The 27,156-nt window shown below is 51.5% G+C and overlaps 9 protein-coding genes across 9 annotated transcripts; 4 read left to right on the top strand and 5 right to left on the bottom strand.

The window, feature by feature from the left end:
- Positions 1-144: 144 nt before the first annotated feature.
- hasG (FAD-linked oxidoreductase hasG) lies at positions 145-1,709 on the top strand (the record flags this gene model as incomplete). Its single annotated transcript, XM_043288530.1, has 4 exons — positions 145-312; positions 365-607; positions 661-1,014; positions 1,068-1,709. The coding sequence occupies 4 exons, from the start codon at positions 145-147 to the stop codon at positions 1,707-1,709; spliced, it is 1,407 nt and encodes a 468-aa protein (XP_043144465.1).
- Positions 1,710-2,154: 445 nt separating this feature from the next.
- On the top strand, positions 2,155-4,668 carry hasF (Zn(II)2Cys6 domain-containing transcription factor hasF; the record flags this gene model as incomplete). The annotated part of the gene is made up of 5 exons (XM_043288529.1): positions 2,155-2,694; positions 2,747-3,265; positions 3,335-4,005; positions 4,081-4,573; positions 4,627-4,668. The coding sequence occupies 5 exons, from the start codon at positions 2,155-2,157 to the stop codon at positions 4,666-4,668; spliced, it is 2,265 nt and encodes a 754-aa protein (XP_043144464.1).
- Positions 4,669-5,067: 399 nt separating this feature from the next.
- On the bottom strand, positions 5,068-6,366 carry hasE (7-dimethylallyltryptophan synthase hasE; the record flags this gene model as incomplete). Its single annotated transcript, XM_043288528.1, has 1 exon — positions 5,068-6,366. The coding sequence occupies one exon, from the start codon at positions 6,364-6,366 to the stop codon at positions 5,068-5,070; it is 1,299 nt and encodes a 432-aa protein (XP_043144463.1).
- Positions 6,367-7,045: 679 nt separating this feature from the next.
- nrps5 (nonribosomal peptide synthetase hasD) lies at positions 7,046-13,776 on the bottom strand (the record flags this gene model as incomplete). Its single annotated transcript, XM_043288527.1, has 3 exons — positions 7,046-9,942; positions 10,007-13,015; positions 13,071-13,776. 3 exons carry the CDS (start codon positions 13,774-13,776, stop codon positions 7,046-7,048), a joined length of 6,612 nt encoding a protein of 2,203 aa, XP_043144462.1.
- Positions 13,777-14,101: 325 nt separating this feature from the next.
- hasC (O-methyltransferase hasC) lies at positions 14,102-15,468 on the top strand (the record flags this gene model as incomplete). The annotated part of the gene is made up of 2 exons (XM_043288526.1): positions 14,102-14,324; positions 14,384-15,468. The coding sequence occupies 2 exons, from the start codon at positions 14,102-14,104 to the stop codon at positions 15,466-15,468; spliced, it is 1,308 nt and encodes a 435-aa protein (XP_043144461.1).
- A 465-nt stretch (positions 15,469-15,933) lies between these two features.
- On the bottom strand, positions 15,934-17,409 carry hasB (MFS-type transporter hasB; the record flags this gene model as incomplete). The annotated part of the gene is made up of 3 exons (XM_043288525.1): positions 15,934-16,733; positions 16,793-17,151; positions 17,234-17,409. The coding sequence occupies 3 exons, from the start codon at positions 17,407-17,409 to the stop codon at positions 15,934-15,936; spliced, it is 1,335 nt and encodes a 444-aa protein (XP_043144460.1).
- A 1,222-nt stretch (positions 17,410-18,631) lies between these two features.
- On the top strand, positions 18,632-19,905 carry hasA (Zn(II)2Cys6 domain-containing transcription factor hasA; the record flags this gene model as incomplete). Its single annotated transcript, XM_043288524.1, has 2 exons — positions 18,632-18,997; positions 19,051-19,905. The coding sequence occupies 2 exons, from the start codon at positions 18,632-18,634 to the stop codon at positions 19,903-19,905; spliced, it is 1,221 nt and encodes a 406-aa protein (XP_043144459.1).
- A 1,203-nt stretch (positions 19,906-21,108) lies between these two features.
- On the bottom strand, positions 21,109-23,469 carry Aud_003573 (putative GTPase activating protein (Gyp3); the record flags this gene model as incomplete). Its single annotated transcript, XM_043288523.1, has 1 exon — positions 21,109-23,469. The coding sequence occupies one exon, from the start codon at positions 23,467-23,469 to the stop codon at positions 21,109-21,111; it is 2,361 nt and encodes a 786-aa protein (XP_043144458.1).
- Positions 23,470-26,032: 2,563 nt separating this feature from the next.
- On the bottom strand, positions 26,033-26,640 carry Aud_003572 (putative ubiquitin conjugating enzyme (UbcB); the record flags this gene model as incomplete). Its single annotated transcript, XM_043288522.1, has 3 exons — positions 26,033-26,350; positions 26,422-26,538; positions 26,614-26,640. 3 exons carry the CDS (start codon positions 26,638-26,640, stop codon positions 26,033-26,035), a joined length of 462 nt encoding a protein of 153 aa, XP_043144457.1.
- Between the last annotated feature and the right edge of the window lie 516 nt (positions 26,641-27,156).

Here is a 27,156-nt window from a genome sequence, read left to right as displayed (position 1 = left end):
CCGTCGGCGGGTAAACAGCGTAAGCACAAGCACCGCGCCGAAGCCGAATAAGCCGAAGCCAGAATAGCGTTCATTTAGGAGATGGCGAATACAGATTAGAATGGGCTTACTTCTCCCAATTGTAGATTTTGGACAAGCGTAACAATGGCGATTGAGCTCAAATCAGACTTAGCGAATTGCCTTTCAGGCTCCAATGTGATTATTGACGGCGACGAGGCGTGGCCGGATGCCATCAAGCGTTGGACAGGCTATCAGGCCAAGGTTCCAGCAGCAGTAGTTCAAGTTACTAGCGAGGAAGACGTCATTGCAACGGTACAGGTCCCCGTCCCCTTCTGGATCTGTTTAGACTGACATTTGTCCTCAGGTTTCCTATGCGGTGCAGAACCAAAGGCCTTTCGTAGTTCGAGGAGGAGGCCACAGCAATGGCTTCTCGACAATCGACAGTCCTGGGATTGTCATCGATCTCTCGCGGATGAGAAAGGTCACCGTTGACTTGGAGAGACAGGTTGTCGTTGCCCAAGGAGGCGCAACTATGGGCGATGGGGTGAAGGCAGCTAGTTCAGTAGGAATGGCTGTCGCGACCGGAACCTGTAATGAAGTGGGACTGGTAAGGGAATTGGCATCTCCCATTCAGTCAAGCAACCTAATAATGAGAAATAGGTTGGTGCTGCCCTTGGAGGAGGCATAGGGCGCTTTCTTGGGCACTTTGGATACGCAGCAGACACCGTGCTCTCGATGCGGGTCGTTGTGGTGGACAGCAGCGGAGTAGCTCGCGCAGTTGAGACATCGCCCGAAGCCAACTCCGATCTCTTCTGGGGTCTTCGTGGTAGCGGTCATTTGTTCGGAGTGGTGGTTGAGGCTACATTCCGAGCCTACCCATGGACCTATGACACATGGCACAGTTGTCTGGTCTTTGCACCGGATGATGCAGGATTGGTTGCAGAGGCAATGAACAGTGTCCATTATCAGGGAGGTATGCAGGGCCGGCTGGTATTCTGTGCCCCAAACAAGCAGGTAAATCTGTCAAGGAGTCTTACTAGAATCCACTGGCTGACTTTGAGAATTAGCCAATTGTTCTTCTCCAAATGTGGTATATGGGACCACCTGAAGAGGCTGCCAGCAAATTCCAGCCTCTACTGGATCTTCCGTCTATGACCGACCATCCTTTGAACTTTGTTGGCCGCCAAATTCCGTACCTTAACCTCAATGACTCCAGCGACCGTATATGCGGCTATGGAGGGAGAAAGAACCTGGCAGCGTTTGGCTTGAAAAGCTTGTCAGCGGGATCCTGCATGGCCGCTCTCAACGTCTACATGGACTTCATTACTCAACACCCCGAGGCGGCCCAGACTCACATCCTGACCGAATTTTACAGCATGGACGTTGCGCGGGAGCTAGACCAGGACGGACAAGAGACGTCTATCCCTAGTGAGTTCCGGCGAGAAGTGAAGTATTGGGTCATGCCTCTGGCTTGGTACGAAGACCCTGCACTAGATAGCGCATGTGCTGGGCTCAACCAGTCTATTCGAGAGGCATTCTTAACTCAGCCAGATGGAACGCGCGCAACGAGAGTGGGCTATGTCAACATGCCCTTTGAAGACGATACCACAACTATTGTTTTTGGCGAGGGTGAGCGGCTGGAGAGGCTCCGGAATCTCAAGCTAAAATGGGACCCGCTTGGCGTGGTGCAAGGAATTGTAAAACTTTGAGGTCGATCTGAGGTGGTTGGTAGTTGATATGTAGGTTGCTAGGTAGAAAGGGAATTGGGATAGTGCCATGACGCTTCTGCCTCAGGCCCTGTAGGAGAAACTACTTATATTCTTTTCTGCCTAAGGCATAGATAGATAATGGGTCACAAAAAGCATATCAAGTGGGTCATCCCGCTACGACCATGTAATCAAAAGTAACACATGATCTTCGCATAGTTCGCATCGGTCATTATCTTCAGACATTCCAAGGTAGTCTATAATATTTCAGATACTTTGTGAATCGCGTCCTGCAGAGACAGCCATCCTTAGTAAGCAGGAACGTACTAGCCCCAAGCGGTTAGACTTCTGCCTCCAACCGTATTGCATCGGTATAGTTTACCTCGTCACCTCCGTTGTCACCTTCCTGGAATACCTTCCATCATTCCAAAGGCTGTCACCCCATCTGATGGACTCGACAACTTCAACCTCACGGCTCTCCGTTAGCAGTCCTCAGTCGGGCCCTTCTGGTGGCATACAGAAAAGCAGGCAGCGCATAATCACCGCGTGCCTGACATGCCGCCGTCGGAAGGTGAAGTGCGATCATACACAACCTGTCTGTACTCCATGCCAGAGAGGCAATCGTGTTTGTACGTATGTCAGTCCACAGCCAGTCTCGCAGGCGCCATCCCGTGTGGCCACTGGCAATCGAGTGTCGCGGACCAACCTTCGGTCTGGCCAAGAGGAGATCCGTAGTCGCCTCGAACGGCTGGAACAACTATTGGAGCGAGCAATATCCGGTGGCGGTAACATCTCATCGAAATCGCCTGATGCGAAAGTGCCTAGCACAGAAAACCCCTCTGACGTTGACCAGGGAGGAAGTGCATTGCCAAACCCGAGATGCGAAACTTTGTCGGCTGATGGTTATGATGGTGCCTTACTCCTGGAAGCCGAAGGAGGCCAATCTCGCTGGGTTTCGTCTCTGCACTATGCTCTCTTAGCTGACGAGGTACAAACTTTCTGCCGATGGGATTGCATGTATCCAGCGCTGATAATACTAGATCCACGATGTCAAAATGCTGCTGGGAGATCAAGCTAGTGGTGCGCCGGCAGAAAGTCCACCGGCAGACCATCCAACTCCCCCATTTCCGTTTTCTGGCTCGACCGTGGATAGCCTTATGCCTTGGTCCCCCAGGTCGGCAGAGGATTGCTTGGCATTGCTTGAAATATTCTATTCCAACGTTGATCCATTGACGAGACTAGTCCACAAACCCACGCTGCAACGACGATTCATGCACTATATTAATCACACATACGGCACCAGGACTCAAAGCCCGGTTGTAGAGGAGGCCGATGCACCAAGACCTGACCACACCATCCATACCTTCGAGCCTTTGGCGCTGGCCATATTCTACTCAGCTATCAATAGTTTGTCGGCTGAAAATGTTATGATGCGATTTTCTGTGGAGAAAGAGGCCCTTCTGGCTCAGTTCCAAAGGGGGGTGGAACTTGGTTTAGGACGAGAAGATTTCCTGACAACCCCAAGTATTGAGGTCCTACAGGCATTTGTACTACTTCTGGTAAGGAGAAGCACCTGTTTCTAACTGTTCAATGTATTTCATACTTTAATATGCTGACCAACCCGCTAGACTTGCCAATCCCGGGAAGATGACATGTCAAGGACGTGGACTCTTCTTGGCCTTGTTGTCAGAATGGCTCTCTCACAAGGCCTTCATAGGGAACCCTCCTTATTCCCCTCAAGTAATATGGATGTTGTCCAGGTCGAGACTCGTCGCAGGCTGTGGCATCAGATATGTCATCTCGACTTCCGTTCCGCAGAGGGTAGGGGTCAGGAACCCACAATAGCAGACGAGGACTACACTACGCTGCTACCACGGAACATCAACGATGAAGATCTCATTGAAGGAGCGCATCCAACTGCGGAAACATACTCACCTCCTGGGTTTACCGACATGACAGGTCATTTGATTCGCCTGAATGGCATCCATTGCTTCAGAAGAATTGTTCGGAGCACCTATAGGCTGGAGCGGAGAATCAAGTCTTCGGTTGTCAACGGAAATGGTAACCTATATCCAATCGCAGAGCTTCAGTCTTTGTTTGTGGAGGTTCGGACCATGGTGGATGAAATGGTCAATCATCTCCAAACTCAATACCTGCAATACTGCGACCCGCAGATTCCCCACCAGCGCATGGCCCTTGGCCTTGCTGCGGTAATTGAATGGCGATGCTGGTCTATTTTCTGGCTGCGAACCCCAAAACAATACCGGGAGGCCGTGGTGTCCCCTGAAATCCGACAAACGTACGTTTGGTGCCATCCTTTGAAGCAGATTACACATTTTCGTGTCTGGATCCAAAAGCTAATGAATGTGTTTAGAGTATTGGCAAAGTCAGTCAGCCTCGTAGAGAGCCTGAACATGATGTCGGATGACAGAGATGCCCAGAAGTTCCAGTGGCATATAGGTGGTCACGCCTGTTTCCAATCCATTATGCACATCGTATCAGAGCTTGAAACACCTGAATTCCAAGCGCCAAACCACCGTTCGCTCCGGTCTCGCGCATTGGGCGTCTTGAAAAGGACAATGGATACGAGAGGGCGTGAAGTCACACCAATGTGGAATGTGATCAATCGTATCATCTCGAATTGTCTTGCCAAGAATGCGCCGGCTACCTTCCCCTTAACGCCATTCCAGGCTATATTTCCTCCACATGCAGCGATCCCCGGAATAGGCTCCTCAACTACTGCCCCGCCTCCGACAGTTGCACGAAGTTCATCAGTATCGGGAGATTCCGCAATCGCAACCCCGTTGCCTGATCTGTCGGAGGTAGGAAGTCTGGACATGCAGGACCCCACCTTAGCGTTTGACTGGGTAAGGGAATCCAATGCCTTGATGAGACGCTCTGCGCTGACGGTATTGACTAGGGATTTTGGAATTTTGACCCCACAGATCCTGGCTCCTATTAAGAATTACATTTTCGTGAGCTATGCACTATTTTCTAGCTGTCTATCTCATGCTCTGTGGAAGGTTGGCACTTGTCACAAAGGCTTATGCGTTGGCTTCTAGTATCTCAAATCTAGTAGGTGGAAGAAATGACTCGTACGATAACATGATACCACTTGATAGCAAATTGAACAACTGAGCTCTTGCTCAACGACAGATATATTGATAACTTTCTCGAATGAACTAAATCAGTGCTTATGTGCTGTATACCCGGAGATTATAATACATGGTCATATAGACCCCTTTCTGCTTCTTATACGAAAATGAAAGATAGGTATGTGTGCCCGTTGACGAGGACAGTGGATGATGGGGACTATCAAGGTCAGCGCTGACACAGATCCAAGTCGAAGAAACTGGACGACTTACAACAAATCTTCGACATGCTTGCAATAATCTCTTTCCATGTTGTGCCATCCGAGCTTTCCAAAGAAAACTTGTAGCCGACTAGCAATCTGCGCATCACTTTCACAGTAGTGTCGGACGGGCAGGTACACCTTGGGCTCGGGGAACCATTTCCCTGGCCGCAGCTCGAAATTGAATATTGTCCCTGCCGTGCGATCACTATTCTGTGGCAACTCCGCGTCCTCGTCGACGACCCCAAAGATCGTCCTCCACAGCTGGTCCAGCAGCTTCAGCCCCTCGGCTGTGTTCTCGTCTGTCAAACGCCCACCTAGGCAGTATGCCTCTTTCACCTTCCGCAAAGACGTATGTGGCATCCGCACGTATATCTTGATCCGGGAGTCTGCCTCGTTCACGCAATCGACGCTGATCATCTCCGCCTTTGCCGCACCACCACAGCTACCTATCCACGCCTCCATGACCGACAACGCGGCGATGGTTTGCACACCCCATACCTTGCTCTTCATCGCTAGACGCAGAATGGAGTCAGAGACCACCCTTGTTGTGCTCTGTCCGGTTTTCAGCGACATGAGAATCGGAAAAAAGTACGCCTTTGTGGTGACGCGACCGGCATCGAGATCGAACGCCAGGAAGCTCTGCGTGGTATGCTCTCCTTCCGGTATCTTCTCTCTTAACGCGGCGTAAGATTCCGGACCAACAAAAAGGTCATCGCGAAAATGCTCGAACAGCGCCAGCGTGGCTCCTACTTCAGTTGCATCGTATGAGTGCATGAACTGCGTCACGGCAGCTTGGTTGAATGGGTCCGTGGCGGTTCCGGCCTCAAACCCCACAGGCTCAATACCAAGACGGATTGTGCTCTGCGCTTCCGAGTTCCCGTTCACGTTCCAGCTCGGCTCCAGCGGGGAAAAGTCGTCCGTCAGGAAAGACCTCCAGGGCGCGTTACTCGGAGACGGGTGCGTCGAGTTCTCAAGCGGCGGTCGAGGTCCCAACAATGGGAGAATATGAGTGTGATATAACATAAGATACTTGTAATGAGTATAAAGAGGGTAATTTGCCTTGGCCAAAAGCTTGCTCATAACAGGCCCTGTCTCGCGCCACCAGAACCCCGTGGCCGGAGCCGGAGCCGGCAGCGGAAGCGCAGCCGTCAAAACATCGTAAGGAGTGAGTTGTGCAAGAGAAAGACTATCCTGCGCATGATAGTCTCCGTTGGTTAACTCCTTCTGTGTCTTGCCTGGATAGCCAGCAGCGATGCCGTTGAGGCTCGGCGGAGCGGAAACTAGCGGTTCGGCCCCGATCGACATGTTGAATGATGTGTACCGTGGACTAGATGCTCTGCAGTATGTTTTTTTTGCTGCTGCCTTGGCTCGCTCTCTCGGATCTCTCCTCGACTTCGGCTTGGGCTCGTGCGAGACTTATCTATATACGGTCCGAAAGCGTGGTGATCCCCATCAGAGCCACGTGTTCTGCGCCTTTCGCCAACTGTCCGAAGACACGTTCAGCTGCACTGGCAGTGCATGGCCCCCTCCTGGCCCCCGGGTCAGCAATACGGACCCTCCGTCTCTACGGTACTCCGTTGTTTCGGGGGTCTACTTTGCCGGCGTCCGATTTGCGCTATACTTCCTCCGGGGGAGTGGCTCAGCCACTGAGCTAACGGAGCATTTTTCCCTTATACTTTTGCGGCGTCCGACTCGCGATATGCTCCCTCCGGGGAAGTGGCTCAGCTCTGACTGGGTATTTCCGTTCTATTCTGGGCCCCCAAAAGCTAAGATGAATGGGGACTTTTTGCGTTGAGAAAACTGGACCCTTGGAATCTTGGAACTTGGTTAGTTCATACGTGCTTGGAGCTTAGTATGGCGTCGGTATGCCTTGCTGTCAACAACATGTCATGGACTTACTATGAATATGCTACGGATTGAAGCAACGTAATTACCAGTGACATAAACAATGCATTCGGATTCGTTTTCACAATTTACCTATTCATTAAATCATCACGGCGTACGTTGCCAGCTCAGGAATACTCCTAGAGACAAAGATATCCCGCAATCTGACCCTGAACCCCCGCTTCTCGCATAGGTGTTGTAGCTTCAAGGCATCCATACTCTGAGCCCCAAGGTCCCAAAAAGACTTGTCAGTGTCCACCGCCTGAGCCTCAAGCCCAAGACATTCACAAACTGCATCCGCAAGGTGATTCTCGACCCCTTGTCGCCCAATAGTAGTATCCATCTTCTTGTTCCCATTGGTCAACCTGGAATCCAACCCAGTCTCCACACCAAGCCCTCCGGGACCGTCCTCACCAGGGCGAAACGATGTCTGGACCAAGTGGATGATCTCCTCAGTGTCCATCTCCAGAACCATAAGCTGTAATGCAAAGGAAAGCGCGAATTCCAGCCTCAGTGCGATATCTTCCCTGATACACCCAAGATCATACTCCATGTCAACCTGGAGATCCTGGGCTGCGGTCTCGGTAAACTCAACTGTCAAGGGGAACTTGGACCCGCCTGTATGGCGCCACGGAATGGGCTGGACCTCTGCGCCGGGGAGGTCTAGGAGGGGGCGTTGGTCAGCGGCTGTGTGGTAGGTGACCATGACTTTGAAGAGGGGGTCGATGAGGCTTGGTTTGTGGGAGAGGGAGGAGCGGAGGGCATGGAAGGGGATGATATGTGCGAGCGCTTCTTGGCTTGTTTCGCGGACGGAGGAGAGGAACTCGAAAAGGGAGGATTGGTGCGGGGAGCGTTGGATGCGGAGGAGGAGGCGGTCGAGGAAGAGGCCTGGGAGGGACTCAGTGCCGGGCTCGGTGCGATGCGTGAAGGGGGCCGCGAGCAGGATATCGTCGCGGCGGTCGACGCACTGGAGGCTGAAGAAGACAGCGCCTAGGATGAGCTGGTGCATTGTTACTGATGCTTTGGTTGCGAGGTTGGACAGGTTGCGGTGCATTGAGGAGGAGAGTGTCCAGGAGCGGGTGAGCCCGATGTATGTTGCTGCTGCTGGGGAAGGGTTGCCGAAGGTAAGTGGTGAAGGGGGTTTGGAAAGATACGAGGACCAGAACGTGAGGGCTCGGGAGTTGGGATGAAGCGTCGAAGCCCAGTGTACCCAGTCGATATAGGTTAGATTATCTGTCACGGTGGTGGGGCTGGTTGGTTGCGCGTTTGATCTCAGGTGCTCGTATGTCTTGGAGACCCGGTTGAGATAAGTTGCCATTGTGGCTGCGTCACCGACGACGTGAGACATGACAACTACCAGCATGGCTTGCATGGGGGTTCCTATGATAATTGAGACATCTACTGGCGGTTCTGTGCTCAGATCAAAGGGTTTGGTGATTCTCCCGTGGACAAATGAGCTAAGGTTGCCGGTTTGAACCACGCGAGGAACCTTGACAGCTGCTGGAGCCTGTTGCCGGAAGAGCGTCCCGTCAATAACGGAGTACCTGCTTCGAAACACTTCAATATCTGCGGTGACTCTCTGGAACGCATCTGCCAGGGTTTCGGCGTTGATGTCACCCCGAATCTTGCAAACAAAGCTCATGTTTCCGGCCGGCGAGCCGCCAGATATGAGGTGGTTGAGCAGCATTTCTTTTTCGAGGTACGAGAGTGGAAGCTGGTCATCGCGTGGCACCGGGGACATCTCGAGGAACGGCGTTGTTGAAACTGTTCCTGTCCGGTCACTTACAAGCTCGTCGATGGCAAGAGACAGGTCTCCAAGGCTATGATGGCGAATTACTTGTTTGAGTGGCAATGGCCGGATATCCCAGCGTTTTGAAATGGCTTGGGCGACTTTGATCTGCAGTAAAGAGTGGCCTCCGAGCTCAAAGAAACGGTCACTGGGACTGATGGGCATCCGGTTCAGATCACACCCAAGCACGTCTGCCCATATGGCCGCAAGATTCCGTTGCATATCGGTCTCGAGGTCTTCAACGACAGCACCATTCTTTTGTTGACCTCTCAAATACGTCTGCAATGCAGATGAGTCGACCTTGTTATTTGCCGAGGTAGGAAGTGTCGCAAGCGCGATGATTCGATTTGGGACAGCGTACTGTGGAAGCTGCGACTCCAGGCTTTTGGCTAAGCTCTTGACGTCAATGGTCTCAGGCGTCATAAAGGCAATCAGGTTTCCATTAGACACAATGAGCGCAACGTTTCTAGCCGCTGAGGCTAGTCTGGAGATTGTGCTTTGGACCTCCCCAAGGTCAATGCGAAAACCGCGAAGTTTGATTTGATTGTCTTCGCGTCCGATATACTCGATATCTCCATTCTCCAGCATCCTTCCAATGTCGCCTGTCCGAAACATAACTTGGTCAGGGTTAAACGGGTCGCCAAGAAAACGTTTGGCTGTTTCTTGCTCGTTGTGAAGATACCCCGGAGTGACCTGCACTCCCGAGATATAGATTTCCCCGCTCACTCCCATTGGTACGGGACGTCTGTTGGAATCGAGAAGGTAGCATGACAAGCCCGGAAGTGGTTTACCAATTGACACCCTGTTCCCTGGGCGCAGCATTGCTGTTGTAGATATCAAAGTGCACTCGGCAGGACCATACCCGTTGATCAGGATTCTCCCGGCCGCCCATTTGTCGTTGAGAACTTGGGATACGGCTTCTCCAGCAACTGTAATTACCTTCAGGTTGGGATAGTCGATGGGTTCCAAGGTTGCAAGTAGGGACGGAGTTGCCATAGTAGCATCAACTCTGGCAAGATGGGAAATAGGGTTCTCGGGGTCCTTCAGAACCAGAGTTGCACCAAAGCAGATGGTGGAGAAGACTTCCTTGATGCAGCAATCAAACCCAAGGGACAACATCTGCGCATTGCGCTGGCCCGGACGCGAGTGCAGTCGTCCTACTGGCTGGGAAATCACATTTAGGATACCTTTGTGCTGCAGCTGGACCGCTGTAATTTTATCAGTAACGAGTCCTCGGAAATTAATATGTGGCATATTTGAAATCAATCATACCTTTAGGCAAACCCGTACTTCCTGAAGTATAAACCAAGCATGCGACATCATCACCACTGGGGCGGCTGCGACTGGTTGCAATTGACGGGCTGGAAGATGAAGATATTTCCGCCATAATCGACTCCATGTTGAGAGACGGGACCCCATTGCACAATGGATCCTGACTGGAATTGGCAAAGAGAATCAATGCTGCTCTGCTGTTTCGAACCATGTAGTCCTTTCTGTCGCGGGGCAGTTTCTGATCAACCGGACAGTAGATAGCACCAGCTCTGACTATTGCAATCATACCAAGGAGCCAAAGAAGAGAGCCATCACTAATCATGCATACCACGCTCCCCCGCTGGATGTGCTGCGAAAGACGCCAGGAAATATGCGCCGTCATCCTTCCAAACTCCCTATATGTGAGACACCCTATCAACCCTTCGACAGCACAGATGTCAAGATGCGCTTGGATGGAATTCTCGATAGCCTCCACCAGGCTTTCTGGCATTTCACGAGCGCAAGCCAGCTGCGCTGGCTTTGCAGTCAACATCTCATACTCTTGCTCGTTGAAAATTTGTCCAGTGACAATGCTCAGTCCCGTGTCTGGTTGCGCAGTAACCAGGGCCGCAAGAAGATTATCAAACTGGCAAATCATTCTCTGGACAATTGCATCACCAAAGTGTGACCGGCGATAAATAAATCGAACATCGAACTGGCCATCAGCGCTATCCAGCAGAACGGTGAGTGGGACCTGAGTGGCTTCATTATAGCGGATATCTCTAGGCTCAGGGACATTGCTCGACTCCCAAGGGGACTGTGGAAAGTCATACTGCAGGGCAAAAAGCGACTCGAAGAGCTCTGCCGGATTACACCCACAGCCTTCTTGAATCAATTCAACAGGAGACCACTGGAACTCCAAGATATCACACAGCCTTTTGAACACAGATTGTACAAAACTGTACGTGGACTGGGCCTCCTGGGTGTCTACTGCTAGTGGTAAAGTATTGATCAATGGGCCAACGATGTTCTCCACACCAGGTATTGGCAAGCTTCTCCCAGATAGAACAGAGCCGAGCACTGCGCGGTCTGTGCCGGAGTACCTGGAAATGAGAAGTCCCCAAGCAGCGTAAAGAAGTGTGGCCGGTGTGACTGCAAATCGATACTTAGCGGCAGCCTCTAGTGTAGATACGTTGACAGAGAGTCTCTGAGATAAGGCTGCTTGCGTATAGTCGCTGACATCAGAGGGTGGTGACACTCGAAGTCTCTGAGCAGGAGTATATCCGCTTAAGTATTCTCTCCAGAATGAGACGGCTCTATCCGAGAACTCGATCTTAAGCTGGCCTATTGCTTGCGCAACTTGAGCAAATTGTGGTGGTGCCGGGATGGGTTTATCATCGAGACAAGAGGCGAAATCTCGCATCAAAGTTGCCATCGACCATCCGTCAACCAAGCTGTGATGGACCGTCCAGATAAACCGGCTTCGCTTCCTGGGAGCGACAATAAGAACAACTCTTGATAATGACGCTCGATTCTCTGCGTCAAAGTTTGCGAACTCGGCCACATCCAGATGCTCTTCGCGTCGACAAGCCGATTCCCACTCAGATTCCGTAACGAATTTCTGCTCCCACGAAAAGGCTGGATCCTGAGATATAACTTGGGCTCCATTTGATGCAGTCAAGACAAATGCAGTCCTCAGGATCTCGTGGCGCCGATGAAGACGAACCCAAGCAGCATGAAGAGTAGATGTAAGGTCTTGTTTCTCTGGATGCTCAAAAGTAAAGGATGTCTTGATAAATGAAAGCCCTGGAGTGGTAGCACTAGCACCGAGCATTCTGGTTTGCATGTCGGTCATAGGTGCAATAGCCACACCTTCATCAAGCGGCCGAGTCGTCGATATATCGTGCTTTAGTCGTTCTATCGAATCGTCTTGGCTAGAAAAGGCATGTGGGATATCGTTCAACTCCGTGGCAGCGGCAGCTATATTTTCGACTGTGTCCAACAAAAGCACTTCGGTGACACTGATACCAAACCCCATCCTTCGCAGGACCGAAACTAACATGACTGCTGCTAGTGAATGGCCCCCGAGATGACGGAAAGACGAAGCCTGAAGAATTTGCGAGTCTGGCACTCGGAGCACATAAGATAGTCCTCTACGAACGGCTTCCACTACACCAAGGCCGCTCTCAAGGTTGGCCATATCTGATCCTTGCTCCATCTCATGCATGCGTATCAGACTCTGTCGGTCGACTTTCCCGTTGCCTGTTGTGGGAAACTCGTCTAGTGAATATATCGTATCAGGGACCAGGAACGAGGATACCGTATTCGCAAGATAATCACGGAGTCCCACTTTGGCAGATACAGGTGTGACAAAAGCAATGAGTTGACCCTGGGACATGAAAGCCGATGCGCTGTCAACTTTGTCATAGGACTGTAAAGCAGGCTCGACATCTGCTTCGAGGTTGATCAAGAAGCCCCTGTTCTTGACCACACTGTCCCTGCGACCGCAAAACTGTAGCCCATGCTTGGTCCGCTTGCCATAGTCACCGGTTTTGTAAATCTTGAGCCCATTCCTTTCGATAAAAGCGCTGTTCGTGCGATCTGCATCATGGAAATATCCCAGCGCAAGGCCTAGGCCAGAGATGCAAATTTCCCCTTCTGCGGACTCCAAACCATCCTCATCAAGTAATATAACAGTACTATATGAGATTGGGAAGCCGATAGTAATTGGAGATCCGGGCAGGAGTTCTCCCATAAGCGCTGTGCATGTTGTCTCGGTAGGCCCGTACGAGTTGTAGAGCCGTCGGTGGGGAGAGGACCATGCCTCTATCAAGGACGGACTTGGGCTTTCACCACCGAGGAAAATCTTTTCCACTGTATCGAAGCCCGCCTTCGGGTCCAGTGTAACCAGAATGCTTGGAGTCAATGGCAAAACATGGCATGTTTTGGCCGCGGTTTCAAAGGTAGCCGGATCGGCCAGAACTAGGGTCCCCCCGTTGCAGAGGGTGTTGAATATGACTCCGGCGCAGACTGGATGCCTTAGATTAGAAGGACGTTCACATAATGAGAAGTCAAGCATACTAACCGTCAAACGCAATTGAACAGATGAGCAACACCCTTGTGCCATGTTTGGTGTTGAAATTGAATGGCAAATCGCCCCCTTCTTTCACGTAACGAGAAATTGATCTCTGGCCTATTTTCACTCCTTTCGGCTTCCCCGTCGTACCGGATGTGAAGATAATATATGCCAGATCATCTCCTCTATCAACTAAACCCTCATATCTTTGTGTACAATGGGTCCCGTTACTCGTTGCAATCTCACCGAAGTCGATCCGCTCCAATGCCACAACTGGGTACCGGTAGGAGTCCTTCGGACACGCGGACGTAGACACGATAATTTGCGGGTTCACCGTCTTCAGAACAGTGTCTATTCGATCCTGTCCCCACGAGTCTATGTCAATGGGCACATAAGCGGCGCGGAGTTTCAGGATAGCCAATGTTGCTGCTACCATTGCGATCGATCTCTTCGATAGAAGGGGAACTATACAGCCTGCGCCCACGCCGGCCAGGCGAAGACGTTTGCTCCATATCTCGGACAGAGCATCGAGCTGAGCATATGTGACCCTTGCCCAGGCTCCCTGGTCTGCAGATTGTGTTCCATCTTCAACTGCCACTGATGAAGGGTGCTTTTGCAGTTGAATGTAGAAGTGGTCTAGGAGGGTAGGAGTGCGGTGGGCCATTGTAGAAGACGGCTGTATGGTGATGTTGGTAGTTGTGATAGTGACGTTCATTGGAATGGCCTTCCAACCAGTATGTCCAAACCGTACAGCTTCGAAAGAACCATTCCTGGGATGAAACCTAACGCCGCTTAATGCTGGCGGCTTCGAGCTGAGTGAGATGGTGCCGGACGCCGCCCCCCGAACGGCCTCGGGGGGTATATATCGGCTCGTATGGAATATCCACCGAGCACTGCCAGCTGTAAGCTGACCTGGTAATTAATAGTATCATAAACGCTACTTCCTTCGATAGGCTCCTGTCGAGGAAATAAATGCTATCGCTTTACTGACGGATCAAAATTCACTGAGAAACGTTGTACCTGACCGGAAAACATTCAGAATGGAGAACGAACTTGATCATTTGAACTGGAACATCAAGCATGCATTGTCGCAGCTTGAAGGTCCTCTGTCGCAGGAGCTCAATTCCTGCCTTGAAGTGTCTCCAACTTCGCTGGATTCTTCAAGCTCCGTTTACCAGAAACTTTTAGACACAGTGCAGGTGTTGGACAAGCTTCTCCTCACCCTGACTCCGCCCCATATGACGTTGGTAGATGGGGTTTTTGGTAGGCCTTTTCAAAACCCATACACTTTGTATAGCAAAAAAAGACTAATCGGAAATTAGCCTTTACCAACAGCAAGGTCCTGCTGTGTGCGTCCGAATATGCACTGGCCGATCACGTCGAGAAGCTCCAACCTTGCAGCATTTCGGAGCTAGCCAAAGCCACCGGATTGCATGAACAAGGCCTATTTCAGATAGTCCGGTATCTTCGTGAGATGGGGTACTTCTCGCAGGACCCCAAGACCGGTCTGCTGTCCAACAACCGTCTCTCCAATCTTCTCCGCAAAGACCACTGGGCCACCTGGATTAATTGGGTTGACTTTTTCCCTCGCGAATACTATGATCTCCTCTCGCGTCTCCCTGACCAGTTGAAGACTGATCAGCCGAAAACTGCAACAGAGCTTTTCTACAACACCGACAAGCCTATCTACCAGTATCTGGCCGAAACCGGCAGAGCTGCTGGCTTCCACAAAATCACCGGTACTGGTAGTGTCGTTGAGGCTCCTGGGCTGCTTGCCGACTACCCATGGGACGAAGTGAGGTCAGAGACTGTGGTAGACATCGGGGCTGGAGTGGGAGATTTTATCCGGTCTTATCTGGAGAAGTTCCCCGACGCCACGGCCGCTGCATTCGAGCTTCCTTCGACTGCAGAGATCCTCAAGCAGCGATTCCCCGCCGATGATCCTCTGACCAGTAGAATCGTCTCGATCACCGGAGGAGACTTCTTCCAGGACTCGATTCCCGAATCCTCGGTCTACCTCCTTCGGTGGATCTTGCATAACTGGGGCGACGAGGATTGTATCAAGCTGCTTCGGCGGATCCGGGAGACCATGACCATCAAACCGGGAGTAAGCCGGGTTTTGATTGTTGAATCGGTCCTGTTTGAGGGGCGTTTGGGACGCGGAGCCCGGTACGCAGATATTCGCATGCTGGCGAGGTGCAGAAACAAGGAGCGGACGCTGGAGGAGTACCGAAAGCTGGCGGAGGAGGCTGGATGGCGGCTGAACCGGGTGGTCTCCCCTCGTGGATGTCTCACTCAGATCATGGAGCTGCGTCCAGTGGGTGCATGTGCGGTGTCACCGCAGACGAATGGCAATGGCAATAGCAATGGTGTAGGAGGATTGGAATGGGAGTCGGAGTTGATGTAGGGCAGATTCACACGGGACTCTCAAATGGAATGAAACTGCGATGAATCTTGTGACGATGGGAAGTGCAGCTATGGTTGTCTGTAGACTGAAAAAGGCTAGTTTCTCAAAATTCATGTGTGTTACATCAGTGGGCTATCTATCCAACATGATTCCTGTGTGAGTCGCGCACCCTAGCCGAACATTAGATGCCGAGCACCTTTGCCTCCCGTATCAGGCAGGCTAACGCTCCAAGGTTGCAAGAGAATAAGGCCAGGTTAGTTCAGCTATCGGTGCATTCTATACTCCCCTGTTCTGTCGATTATCTGACGGTCATAATTATGGTCCTATTCCCTCTGACTAGTCAAAATCCTCGGTTCTAAAGTTAGAAATCGCCTCAGAGAGTGGTTCATTTGATTAAGCTATTATCTAACATTACAAACAGTAGCATTGCGGCCCTTTTGATAAATTACAAGCCAGGCCCTTTCATCAAACTTTCTTCATGAGTCGTGGTCCGCCCTTGAACACCCGAGCGGTCGCCGTGCATAGACCCCCGAGAATCATCGTTGCTCCTGCAAAGCACATCAAACCCGTGAATTTGTTGCCTTCGCGGTCTTTGATTGCCCCTTCGATGGGAAGGCCGGTCAATGCGCCTAGTGCGATGGCCAAGCAGAACCCGCCGAGCTTCACTCCGATCTCATCCACACGGTCCTCCGCAAGGGAAACGACACAGGGGGGGCCCAGACTCACGAAGCCGCCGCTGACAAAACCAAACAGCAAGGCAAACACAATAATACCGGCCAGAGACGTATGAAACTCCAGTGGCAGCCAGAAGGCCAGCACCAAGACGCCGGACATACTGGTCACGACGCACATGGTGTTGAACTGTCCGATGATGTCACTTATCCAGCCAGGCACAATCCGGCCAACCAGGGATCCTGCATTGGCAATAGCCAAGGTGTACTGAGCAAAGTCTTGATATCCATGAAGCGACGCCATCTCTGGGAGGTAATTAAGGGGCGCAAAAAGGCCCCACATGGTGAAGAAACAACCCAACACGAAGAAACCCCAGGGCAAACTCTTAAACCCACGAAGACCACTGCGGGGCGGGGCATCTTTGTCTGTGGGGGTTCCTTTACTTGCTTTACCAAGCGGCGGGAAAGGAGACGAGCAGAGAAGGTTGGCAATAAATAAAAGGATGCCTTGCATGAGTGCAGTCCAACGAACAGCCGACGCGAAGCCGACCTGTTCAATCAGTCGAGGGAGCATGCATGGGTAAATCACTCCACCTGCGTCTGCATTAGCCATCCATGAGGTCAATTTCGTTTTCAGCGGTTCGTATTCTCACCTAGACTGCTACCTGCAGACACAATGCCGACTGCCAAACCTTTCTTAGTCGAGAACCACTGCGTCGCCGTGGCCATGGCGGGAAGAGATAGCCCAGCGGCAGCCAGACCGAAGGCGACTCCCTGCGCCAGCATGACCTGCCAGTACTTGGTGCACAAGCTCAGCATGCACACTGAAAACACAGCCATAATGCTGAATGGCGGGAGCGTCCTGCGGCATCCATAGACATCAATCATTTTCCCCACAGCAGGACCGAACATGAAAAGCAGGAAGATCTGCAGGGTGGTGATCCACGCCAAGGCCGACGAGCTTTGATCCTTGAACATGGTCTCCTGGTAGTACAATTGGAAAATCCCGCATCTATTCTCGAAGGATCAGTTCGTTGTTCTCAGATCTACGGGGAAACGAGGCGAAGAGAGAATAGAGGAGAATAGTCACATACGCATTGACGTAACCGAACGAACAAAACTGTAGCAAAAACGAGCCTGCAACGCAAGCCCATGCCTTGGCACCACCATTGGGCGGGACGCGCTCGAGGGGTTTGGGGGCCAGGCCTTTCTCCTCGTTTTCTATTGGGCTAATCGCCGAGGGCGCGTCGTGCTTAGGCGCTTCCGACATTGTGAGGGAGTATATGCGATGAGAAGCAATTACCGTAGATGATCAAGGTTGGGAAGAACACTAGAGTAGACGGCATGAATGATGAGGGAGGACGATGGTCCATGGTGCTGAAGTCTTTTAAAGGAGGCCATGGTGGGACCAGCTCGGTCTCGGGGATGGAGGGGGGGGAGAATAATACAGAAGTTCGGCCTGAATGCAGCGGCGGAGGGTTCGTGCGGAATAATAATAATAACAGTGAAGGGAATGCATTAGGGGAGCAGACAAAACAAAGTTAAGGAAGATCATCGTCAGATCTATCCGTCAAGCGCCAAAATCCTTTAGCTCGGCCGAGCTAAGGCAGTCCGCTTTTAGGGTTCGGCCGAGGATCTGGACGCCTGAGCTCGGCCGAGGCGGAGGGGGCCAGACAAGCCAGGCGGGCCAAGCCTCTACTCAGACCAAGTCCAAGCCTCCAAGACTTCCAAGCCCGTACAAGCACAGCACACGGCACGCCTTTCGACATCAACCCCATGGCAATTCCAGCCCTTTTACGAGGTGAGCTGACCACCCGGCCTGCATTATTCCCTCAGTTCCCACTGTTTTCCCTTCCTTCCTTCCTTCTTTTCGTCTTACCCAACATTCCTTCGTTGTCAGAGAATGACTTCTTTGGGTAGGCTACTCTCCAGGCTGCACGCTTATTTCTCACTAAATACGACGCGGACGCGCCATCTTATCTTCATCTTATCCATCATACCCTCCCACTTACCAGAAGCGGTAAGTCAGGGAACCACTTCTTGCTCGATCAATCAGCGTCAGTAAGTGGGAGCTGACCATAATCCTAGTGTCACCATGGCCATGCTCTTGAAAATTAATAGCCTCCCCTTCGTTTACCCCTTGGTTTAGGTCATCCCCCCTGTCATTTTAGCTCTCGCGTGTGCCAGCCAGACTACCAGGCTTCCAGGCTGGTCGTAGCGATTGGACGCCAACGAAAGTGTCAGCATGATTGTTGGTTCGCTATTGGACTCAGCCCTCAGCGACTTGGCAATGGGACGATGATGCGTCAGAGAGCATCGGGTTTCTGACTTCTCCAATGTGGCCTTTTTGGCCCCATCGCGGCGCTTCTTCTATTTGAACCCTCTTCCGGTAGCGTTTTCGGTTTCTTTGAAAATGCTAAGCATCCTTCTCCGGATCAAAAACGACCATTTGGTTGAGGATCGCTCTCTTCACCATTTTTCTTGGCGCCATTATGACATCTACACTTTCTTACTTGACCAGTCCTACGACAACCCAGCAGAGCAACTCGGATCACAAAAAGCTGCGCTCTGCCTGTGATTCGTGTCATCAATGCAAGGTCAAGTGCTCCGGGGGGTCTCCCTGTTTCCGTTGCACATCCAAGGGCTTGCATTGTCGCTACGGCTATCAAAACAGGGCAGGAAAGCCCAAAGGGAGCAAAAACCGGAAGACAGTAGAGAGGGAGCATCAGCTACGGATGGAATGGCTGACAAGCCAATTGCGGGATGCCCATGGAGAGCTGGGGAACCTGAACATCGATCTCTCAGATCCGACGACACTACTTCCAAGTCCATTTTTCTCCTCGAGCCGCTGGAAACAGGTGAGTCGCTTGGATCTGCAACGCCAATCATGTACCGCGTCTAATGCCAGCAGGGCCATATTCCTCTTCAATCTTCTGTCCAGCCCACACCGGCCAATCAATGCATCGAGTCTACCGAACATGAGAACGAATGCCTTCCCACGCCACAGGACTTGGACACGTGGGCAATGGACCTGGCCCCGATTCTTCAGACTCCCAGGGAAAGCACATCAGAGAGCCTTGAAGCTTTCACGACACCTGTCTCGTTCCCCGGCGATACATACTTGCGGCAACTCAGTGACCCCACCACACCGCTATCATATGGGTTCCCGTCCCCTCCTGCCCGTCTAGATGTAACCGGGGATCCGTGCGCCTGCGTTCAAACCCAAGCGGTCAACATATCCACTCTACATCAGCTTACGTGTCGTGATAGGTCCGACCGATTCGACTTGGCGCTGAAGTCAATCACATCAACTCTTGAGACGTGCGAGAAATTCATCACCTGTGCCGCTTGCGACAAGTCCTTTTCATCAATCCTCCTCACCCTTTCAGCGATCGAGCTGATCTTCACATTATTCGAGCAACTGACCATAAACAACCGGCGCCTAGCACCGCCGGAAGAAGAGCAGCGCCTGATCCCCTGCTCTCTGGGGGACTACAAAGTCACCAAGGAAGAGGGTCAAGCCATCCGGAATGTTCTCGTCAAGATGACCCTCTCAAAGGGGAGGCAAGCCCTCGACGCATTACAAAACCTTGTGAATGGATCCGTAGACTTTGTGGACGACAGCAGGCAATGCGAGGCTCCCCGACACGACTCCAACGAGCCAATGTTGAGAGGCTTGTCCGTCACCGATCGAGATTACATGACCCAGTGTATCAGCCGCAAAAATGCAGCATTGGAAGTTCTCATGGCCGCGGTTGCGGTCTAGACCAAGAAAAGCCAATAGAAATCAACAAATAGAAATAAAAGTGGGCATGATCATGGTCATCTTCTCTCCAAGACACGTTGACAACCTAGGCCGCTGTAAAGTCTGCGTTAAAGTAGTACAATCACCGATCCAGCCGCATACTTATCACAGATGGAAGCCAATCACTGTTGTCACAGCTGGCTGAGATGAATATAGCCAGTGGCTGTGCTGGTGCATAAGGAATGGAACAAGAGAAAAAAGGTGTTTCTATGCAAGGAGGTGAAAAACCAAAGCATGTCTCGGAAGGTTGAATCAGCTCCTGCTGGTCAGAAGGGCGTCAGACAATTCACCAGGCTGATCCAGAGCAGCAACATCCAGCCCCCCGCCACTCCCCATATTGCTTGGGGACAAGGCGATCCAAGTCACCCTCGGCCCCCAGAGTAACATATGATGGATCATGAATTGTCTTTCCACACTGCCTTAGGTAGCACAGATTTGCGTTGGGCGCTTCCCCTTAAAACCAATGAGCCGTTATAGATGGTGGCGAACCAATTCAAGGCAGCCACTACAAGTGTGACGATGTGATGTCGTCGAGGCGGCCAGCCTCATTGCTGGCAAGTACTTCCAGACTATCAGTACCTGCCATGCAAGCTGTTTATTCTTATCCTTGTCCGTTTGCTGACCTTGTCTGGACCCTTTCTGCAGTTGACTTGGGTCTAGCCTCTATGGCAAAGATTGGTGGGGTTCTTGGGAAGAGGATCGTCGATCGGCCCAAGGTTAAGAGGAAAGCGGGCCCGATCAAATGGTATCCAATGGCATTGTAGCAGTCTACCAACAGGTGAAATTGTGAAATAGATTGTTATCAATTGTCCCGGCATCTGGAGGCATTATACAGGAAGGGGCTTAAAAAGGCTTACTTTGTTAAAGCGATGAGGATGGCATTTCTTCTGGCACCTGGACTGCGTCACCATCTGGCGCATTTTGGGAAATCAGCCCTTCGGGGAAACGGTTCTTATTTACTGGAGGTCACGATGAGGCAGAGATTACAAGACGGGTATCAGAAGGCCAGACCGAAAACGGCAAAACTAGATACAAAAGGGAATTCATATGTCCTCGCTGTACATGATAAACATTAATAGTGTAGATGGTGTTCGAACATTGGTCGAGCTCGTGGATCGCCTAGATTGACTTTGCAGTCTGTCAACCGCAACCACCGTTGCTCAATCATCTAAAGGCATGCTGCCTCATATGACGCCATGAATCCGCGACCTTGCGTTCAAACCCAGGGATAGGGGTCCGCGACCTTGTGGTCGGCCACTCGTCCGTGGCAGCCTGGAGCTGACCCTTGCTGATGGCCAGTGAACGCCTCAATTTCTCCTGCCGGACAGCCGCCCGTCGGGAGGCTCTCAACTCCTCTATGCGACCTTGTCCAACACGGTTTCGTCGTACAAAACAATCCTCCAGCAATGCGTTCGCGTCGAGCAATTTCTTCGGCACCGTCTGCACCACTTGGAAGACTTCCATGGGATCAGATACGGCAAGAATGTCCTTCTCGCAGGCCTTGAATATGGCGAGCGACACACGAAAAAACGTTTTTGAACCCTCAAAGAAGAACACATCCCAAACACGCAACGTCGTCTCCAAAGGCAGGCTGCCAATGAATATTGACATCAACCAGTTGGTCAGTCCGAGCGTGATATCCGGCAGCCGAGAATCCACCGTCAGGGCCGGAGTCTTCGACCGGCTAGGGTTACCGGCGATCTTGTTGTAAATGTGGGGTAGAGTCTCCTTCAGCAGGACCATGAGGATCCAGAGGTCGATGTTGGCACCTTCAAGGCTAATCTCATGGGTGCCCGGCAGATAGACGGACGTCACGATATGCAGCATCCAGAACGCTTTTTCTTCCGGAAGAAATAGCAGGAGCATACCGGTGATAAAGTTGAGCGATTGCGTGTAGCCCACCTTGGGATTGTGAAGGGAAAATGCATAGAGAACGCGACGGAGTGACTGGATCATCTGCGTCTCAACAGTGACCGAGCTGTACTTCGGGTTGCTGCTGCCAGAGCTAGTACCCGGGTTCATAGCTTCGTCGACGAATTCGGGTTTGAAGTGAAGGTTATCGGGGAATGTCCGGTGCAGGTCGCGCTCGATGTGCTCCTTATCGTCGTTGTTGGGAGAATCCATGGCTTCCTTGACGAGTCGGTCATATAGTCCCGGGTTTCGGTTGAGGAGATCGAAGCCCCCAGCATACCAGAACCAGGCCGCCCCACGAAACTCAGACGGAATCCCCTTGCGGACGAACCGCTTCATCTTGGACGATTTGGCCGGAAACACTGTGGGTTCGGACGTCGGCAGCCCGTTCTCCTTGAGCAATTCCGCCCATTTGAGTCTCCGGCTCGCTACAAATTCTGAATATGGACCATTCCAAGCTTCGTACTGTTCAAGGGTGACATAGTGCGTTTTCTTGCGGAATCCATACCGATCACGATGCTCTGTCCCCGGCAGAAGGGGCGGAGGCACAACGCCAGAAAGTAGGACCTTTGTCTCCGACCGATTGACGGTCGGGGTTTCCTGGGTCTCTTTCAGGTTCGATGACTCTGCTGGGGGTCCTTCGTCATTGGTCTCTTTCAAAAACTGCTCATCTTGTAGTTTTCTGTCTACGGAAGTCAAGTCGGGCAGCGGTGGGACCGGCGGCATGTCGTTCGAAGGATGGAGGTCAGGAGAGTTCTCGTCGGAGCTATGACCATCGTCGTACGTGAATTCCGTCGGCGGGCGTGGGCTGATAGGTCGCATTTTTCTGTCGTCACCAAAGCCCGGTGAGGCTGGCTCCTCCGTCACATCGCTGAACCCATCCAAGTACATGGAAATCGCGTCTTCAACGCTCATCCCGCCATCCTTTTCGTCCGGGCCATCCGGAGTGTCCGGCGACAGGTCAGTTATGGAGCTGCTCTTCGTCAAGACACTGCTGCGCTCAGTTCCACTGGCTTGCTCAATGCTTGACCGCGACGTCATTGCGGAATTGACGCTGGACCGGAGCGCTTCGTCTGTATAGACGTCGGAAGATCCATTGGGCGTATACCGGGGCAACGCAAGTCCTCGGGACGGAGATTCGTTGAGATGGTGTTCGCGAGACGGTTGTCCCCTCGGGCGCCTGCTATACATTCTGGGGTTCGACATGGAGATGCGCAATCCTGGTCGGCCAGGAGGAGGGCCTCTTCGGTATGACGGACGCTGAAAGTCATCTACCGGCCGAGGGAGATTTGGGGATGGCGAACGAGGGAATGTCCGACTGCGGTAGGTTGGTTTTCGCAGGGCGTATTCATCAGTCCCCCCAACTTGAGGAGAGACCGGGCGGAGGAAAGGGTCATCAGGATGAGGATATGCAGATGATTTTCGTGGAGGATGCGGAACCGGAGGTAAGAGGGGGGAGGGAGATCGAGGTGCGCCGGCAGTGGAAGGTCGCGAATCGGGAGGATGGATTCTCAGAGGATCGAGACGCAGATGAGGCGGTGCTCTGCGACTCATGGCGGTCTCACGTTCGCCTTGCCGGGAGGACCATTGCAACTCTCCATTTTCTGTGACCATGGCCACGAGATAGAACCCAGTTCCCGCTGGACATTTGTCGATAACGCAATGGATGACGAACGGGGGTGCAATACCACGGTCAGAGAGGCACACAAATATAAGGGTCGTTGGAGAGGAGGAAACGAGAGTCGTAGAGAATAACGAGAGTTTGACGAGGCAGCGAAAGGATAACAGATGGGTGGTCTGGTGTTGTGTTGAGAGGTCGTATAGCCCGAGCTAACGATAACAGCGGAACGGGGCAAGCAAATGAGCGTCAAAATATTTGGAAGAATAGACAAGAGGAACGAAGAGGCCCCAGCACCCACACCAGATGATATCAATCCATCGGACAAGAAAAAGCCACAGGACCCTGCCAGAGGTTCAATTGAAGACTCAATCTCCAGGAGAGGACAGGAAGAAAAAAGGGCCCAGATTGTGGAGGGAAAATTGGGTCAAGAAGAAAGCTGGAAAAGAACGAAAGAAACGAGATCTTGTGCTTTTCTTAGTGACGCTTAGCCTAAGGTTCGTACTCATAGCCCATACCTAAACGTAATTTCTCAGTAGTACTTCGTAAGGGTGGGTAGTCGACTAGTACTCTGTAGTAGCTTGATGAATTGTGATTTTTGAGATGATGCGGAAAAGGGGAAAAATGAGGCCAAACTGCCTTGTTTGGTCTAGCGCTGTATCACTTATGTTTTTTCTTTTACTCCACCAGACGCTACAAGTATTTAATAGAACGTTGGAGGGAAAAGGAAGGAAGCCTATGAGTTCCTGAAATCTTCGGTTCCGAGTAATGAAATATGGGGTTTTCCGAGCTGTTTCGAATTAACAAGTATGACGATCGGATGATATCAACAGATGGCCGTCGGTCGGGCAAGACTCCGTGTCCTTGTCTTGATACTTGGAAGTTGTAAGTTGGAAGCTCTGTATCTACGCTAAAGATACAGGGCACTTTATCTACGTTTTTCATCCAATGTACCAGAGATATCTATCCACCATTCAGAGGGGATAGATTGGTACCTATCCTAAAGTATCTATGCCTGCAGGGGTTCGAGTTATATCGATAATCCCATTAATATGCAATAATTTACCCCTCACCCCTGTCATTCAGCAGTATGACAGATCCAGCATCCAATTAGTGGCTCATATGCAGGTGACAATGACAGGCGTCTATCTACTCCATGCTGTGGTTCGACTCTAGTCTACCTATCATTGCGCTACAGGAACAGGTCCAGTCATGTACTAGCATGGCTGCAGTCTGCAGATCAAATCAGCCAACAACAACTATGTTCCCAACCATGGGTTCGACCTTCGTTCCGTTCCGTCTGCACTGTGCAGCAGTACTAACAATGGATTGGAGGTGTCACATCCATGGACGCATACCTAGGATAGGAGAGCTTCAAAAGTACCTGCCCATCATCAATCTCATTCTACACCTTCTCCAAGTACCTTAAGCGAATTTCGACATGTCCCAAACACAAACCGTGGGTAAACGATGTGATGACGATGAACTGCGCGTTACGCCCGTTAATTCTCTAGACTAGTGTCCTTCGGTATCTTGTTTTATTTGATTAAATGTGCGGCACTGAGGTTTGGCTTGGAAAACGCCTAGTCTAGTCTAGAACCCTTCATTCGTTCCCTCGCGTTTCATCTTCCGCTAAGGTATAATGGGCGTGCTCCACCCAAGGGTCTCTTCTAATGTCCCGATTACCCAAGTCCGAGGGAAGGAGTCAGTATTTTTGATCATCTCTCCTCGAATACGGAGTACTCCGTTGTAGTGCGTACTCGGTGCAAATCGATCCGGTTGCCTTAAATGACTAATTCCAGGCTTGAAATGTGACGTACCTTGCGTCGGGCTACGGCTGCTCCCGTTGAACAGCTCCGGTTATCCCTGTAGGCTGTAGGCTGTAGGCTGTAGGCTATAGCACATTATCAGTTCATGTTCGATTATGGAGTATTGACCAGTTTCGTTGAAACTATCTGGAGACCAGGCTAGAGGCACAAGCCCTTCTATGCCCCTTGGCATGCATCACTTGTTTCTTTTATAGCGGAATCGAAACGGTGGTACTGGAAACTGAGTCATGCATTGAGTCGACAATGTATCATCTGTGTGTTGGAGATAATATGTTGGTCGGAAACGGGTCCTGACTTTGGCGTTAAGCTACGCAGACAGTGCATGCATAAGACTAGATGCTTTTTCTGCCTGATCATCTATGACTGACTTCTGTATTCTCTAGTGATGGAGTATCTAAAGAATATGACTCGTACTCTTCACACGCTTGTGCGAAGACGTAGCAGCGCCGGCCTTCGACGCAGGGATAGTCTGAGTGCGTCCGGGTGCTCCCAAGACCGAGAAAGATGGTAGAGAAGCGGAAAGTGAAAGGTGGACAAGGGTCCATCGAGCCCGACCGTACAATGCCAGTAGGAAGCCAACCACAGTCGAGATACCAGGGTGTTGAGGCACGCAAGCAATAGGACACCCAGTCTTTAAACTTTCACATGAAGGAGGACGCTGAGATTCTTTCGCGTCCCTGATTCTCGCGCAACGGCTGCGCACCAGCCATCACTTCTTCCAATCACGCCTTTATTCCGATGCATACTTCCTCGTCCACTCCCTGGCAATCTCCTCGTACCGCTTGGGATCGTTCTTGTACTGCTCCGCGATCCGTCCTTCAACCGCATCGTCCGGCATGGGCTCTTTAAGCAACTGTCGCGCGAACTCCAGCACAGCTGAGATCCGGGAGCTGGGTTTCCATTCGTCGGGCCGCAGCATGCCTAGACACATGCTCCCCTTGTCGTCATTGGTGACATTCGGATGGTAGATCTTCGTCGCGAACGACACTGTCGGCGGTTTGAAGGGATACTGGGTGGGAAGGACGAGCTTGACTTGGAATTTGCCTTTCTGTGGTTTTTTTGACAATGGTTAGCGCTTGCATCTTGGCCAGGAGCGACATTCATCGCGTAATAACTTACGTGGTATGGTGAGCCTTCTGGTCCCTCCATGTAGACTTTCCATTCATACAGGTTCGACTCGTCCACCAGCTCGACGCTGATGCCGGCGGGAGGAGACTCTATAAGCTCGGCAAGTTCCTGTAGCGCATTAATACCGTCAGCAAGCAAGTAGAACCATAGTGAATTCGAGGGCGACTCGATCCCATGACATACCTTAGCTATCCGCTTCTGACTACCCATGTTCGCGACTCTTCACCGGGGACAAACTTATGTGGAACAGTAGAGGGCTATAAAGCTAGCGTGAGGATCCTGTTCCTATTTCTGAATAGTGAAGATGAGTACCCAGGAAGAAGCTGCTTGTGATATGCGTGCAGCATAACAACTCCTGAGCCCCAGCTAGCTCACAAGGCGGGGCCGTGACGGGTAAGCGGGGTGGAGTTTAGCATCGGCGGCGTTCTTTGACCTGAAGTGACGACAGTCAGTGCCGAAGAGTAGGCGGTGGATCATTTCTAACTTCGCCAGTTTATGTCTCTAAAATCCTCTAATTATGCTTTTATTGAGGACCCCGTGTCTGATTGAATTCCTTGACGAGGTGAGAAACTATGGCAATTTACGTTGCGCTGAAGCAGTTCGCAGTAGATGGTCTAGTTGCATACATCAGCCACTCTGGCTGTTCTTACAGAAATTCCGGGCATAGGACACGTTACAATGACAGCAGTGTAAACTTCGGCCGCATACGTTCAGATTGGAGGAACC

This window comes from Aspergillus udagawae, assembly GCF_001078395.1.
Source record: "Aspergillus udagawae IFM 46973 DNA, scaffold_2, whole genome shotgun sequence".
Classification (NCBI taxonomy): domain Eukaryota; kingdom Fungi; phylum Ascomycota; class Eurotiomycetes; order Eurotiales; family Aspergillaceae; genus Aspergillus; species Aspergillus udagawae.
This window is presented reverse-complemented; position numbering and strand designations above follow the sequence as displayed.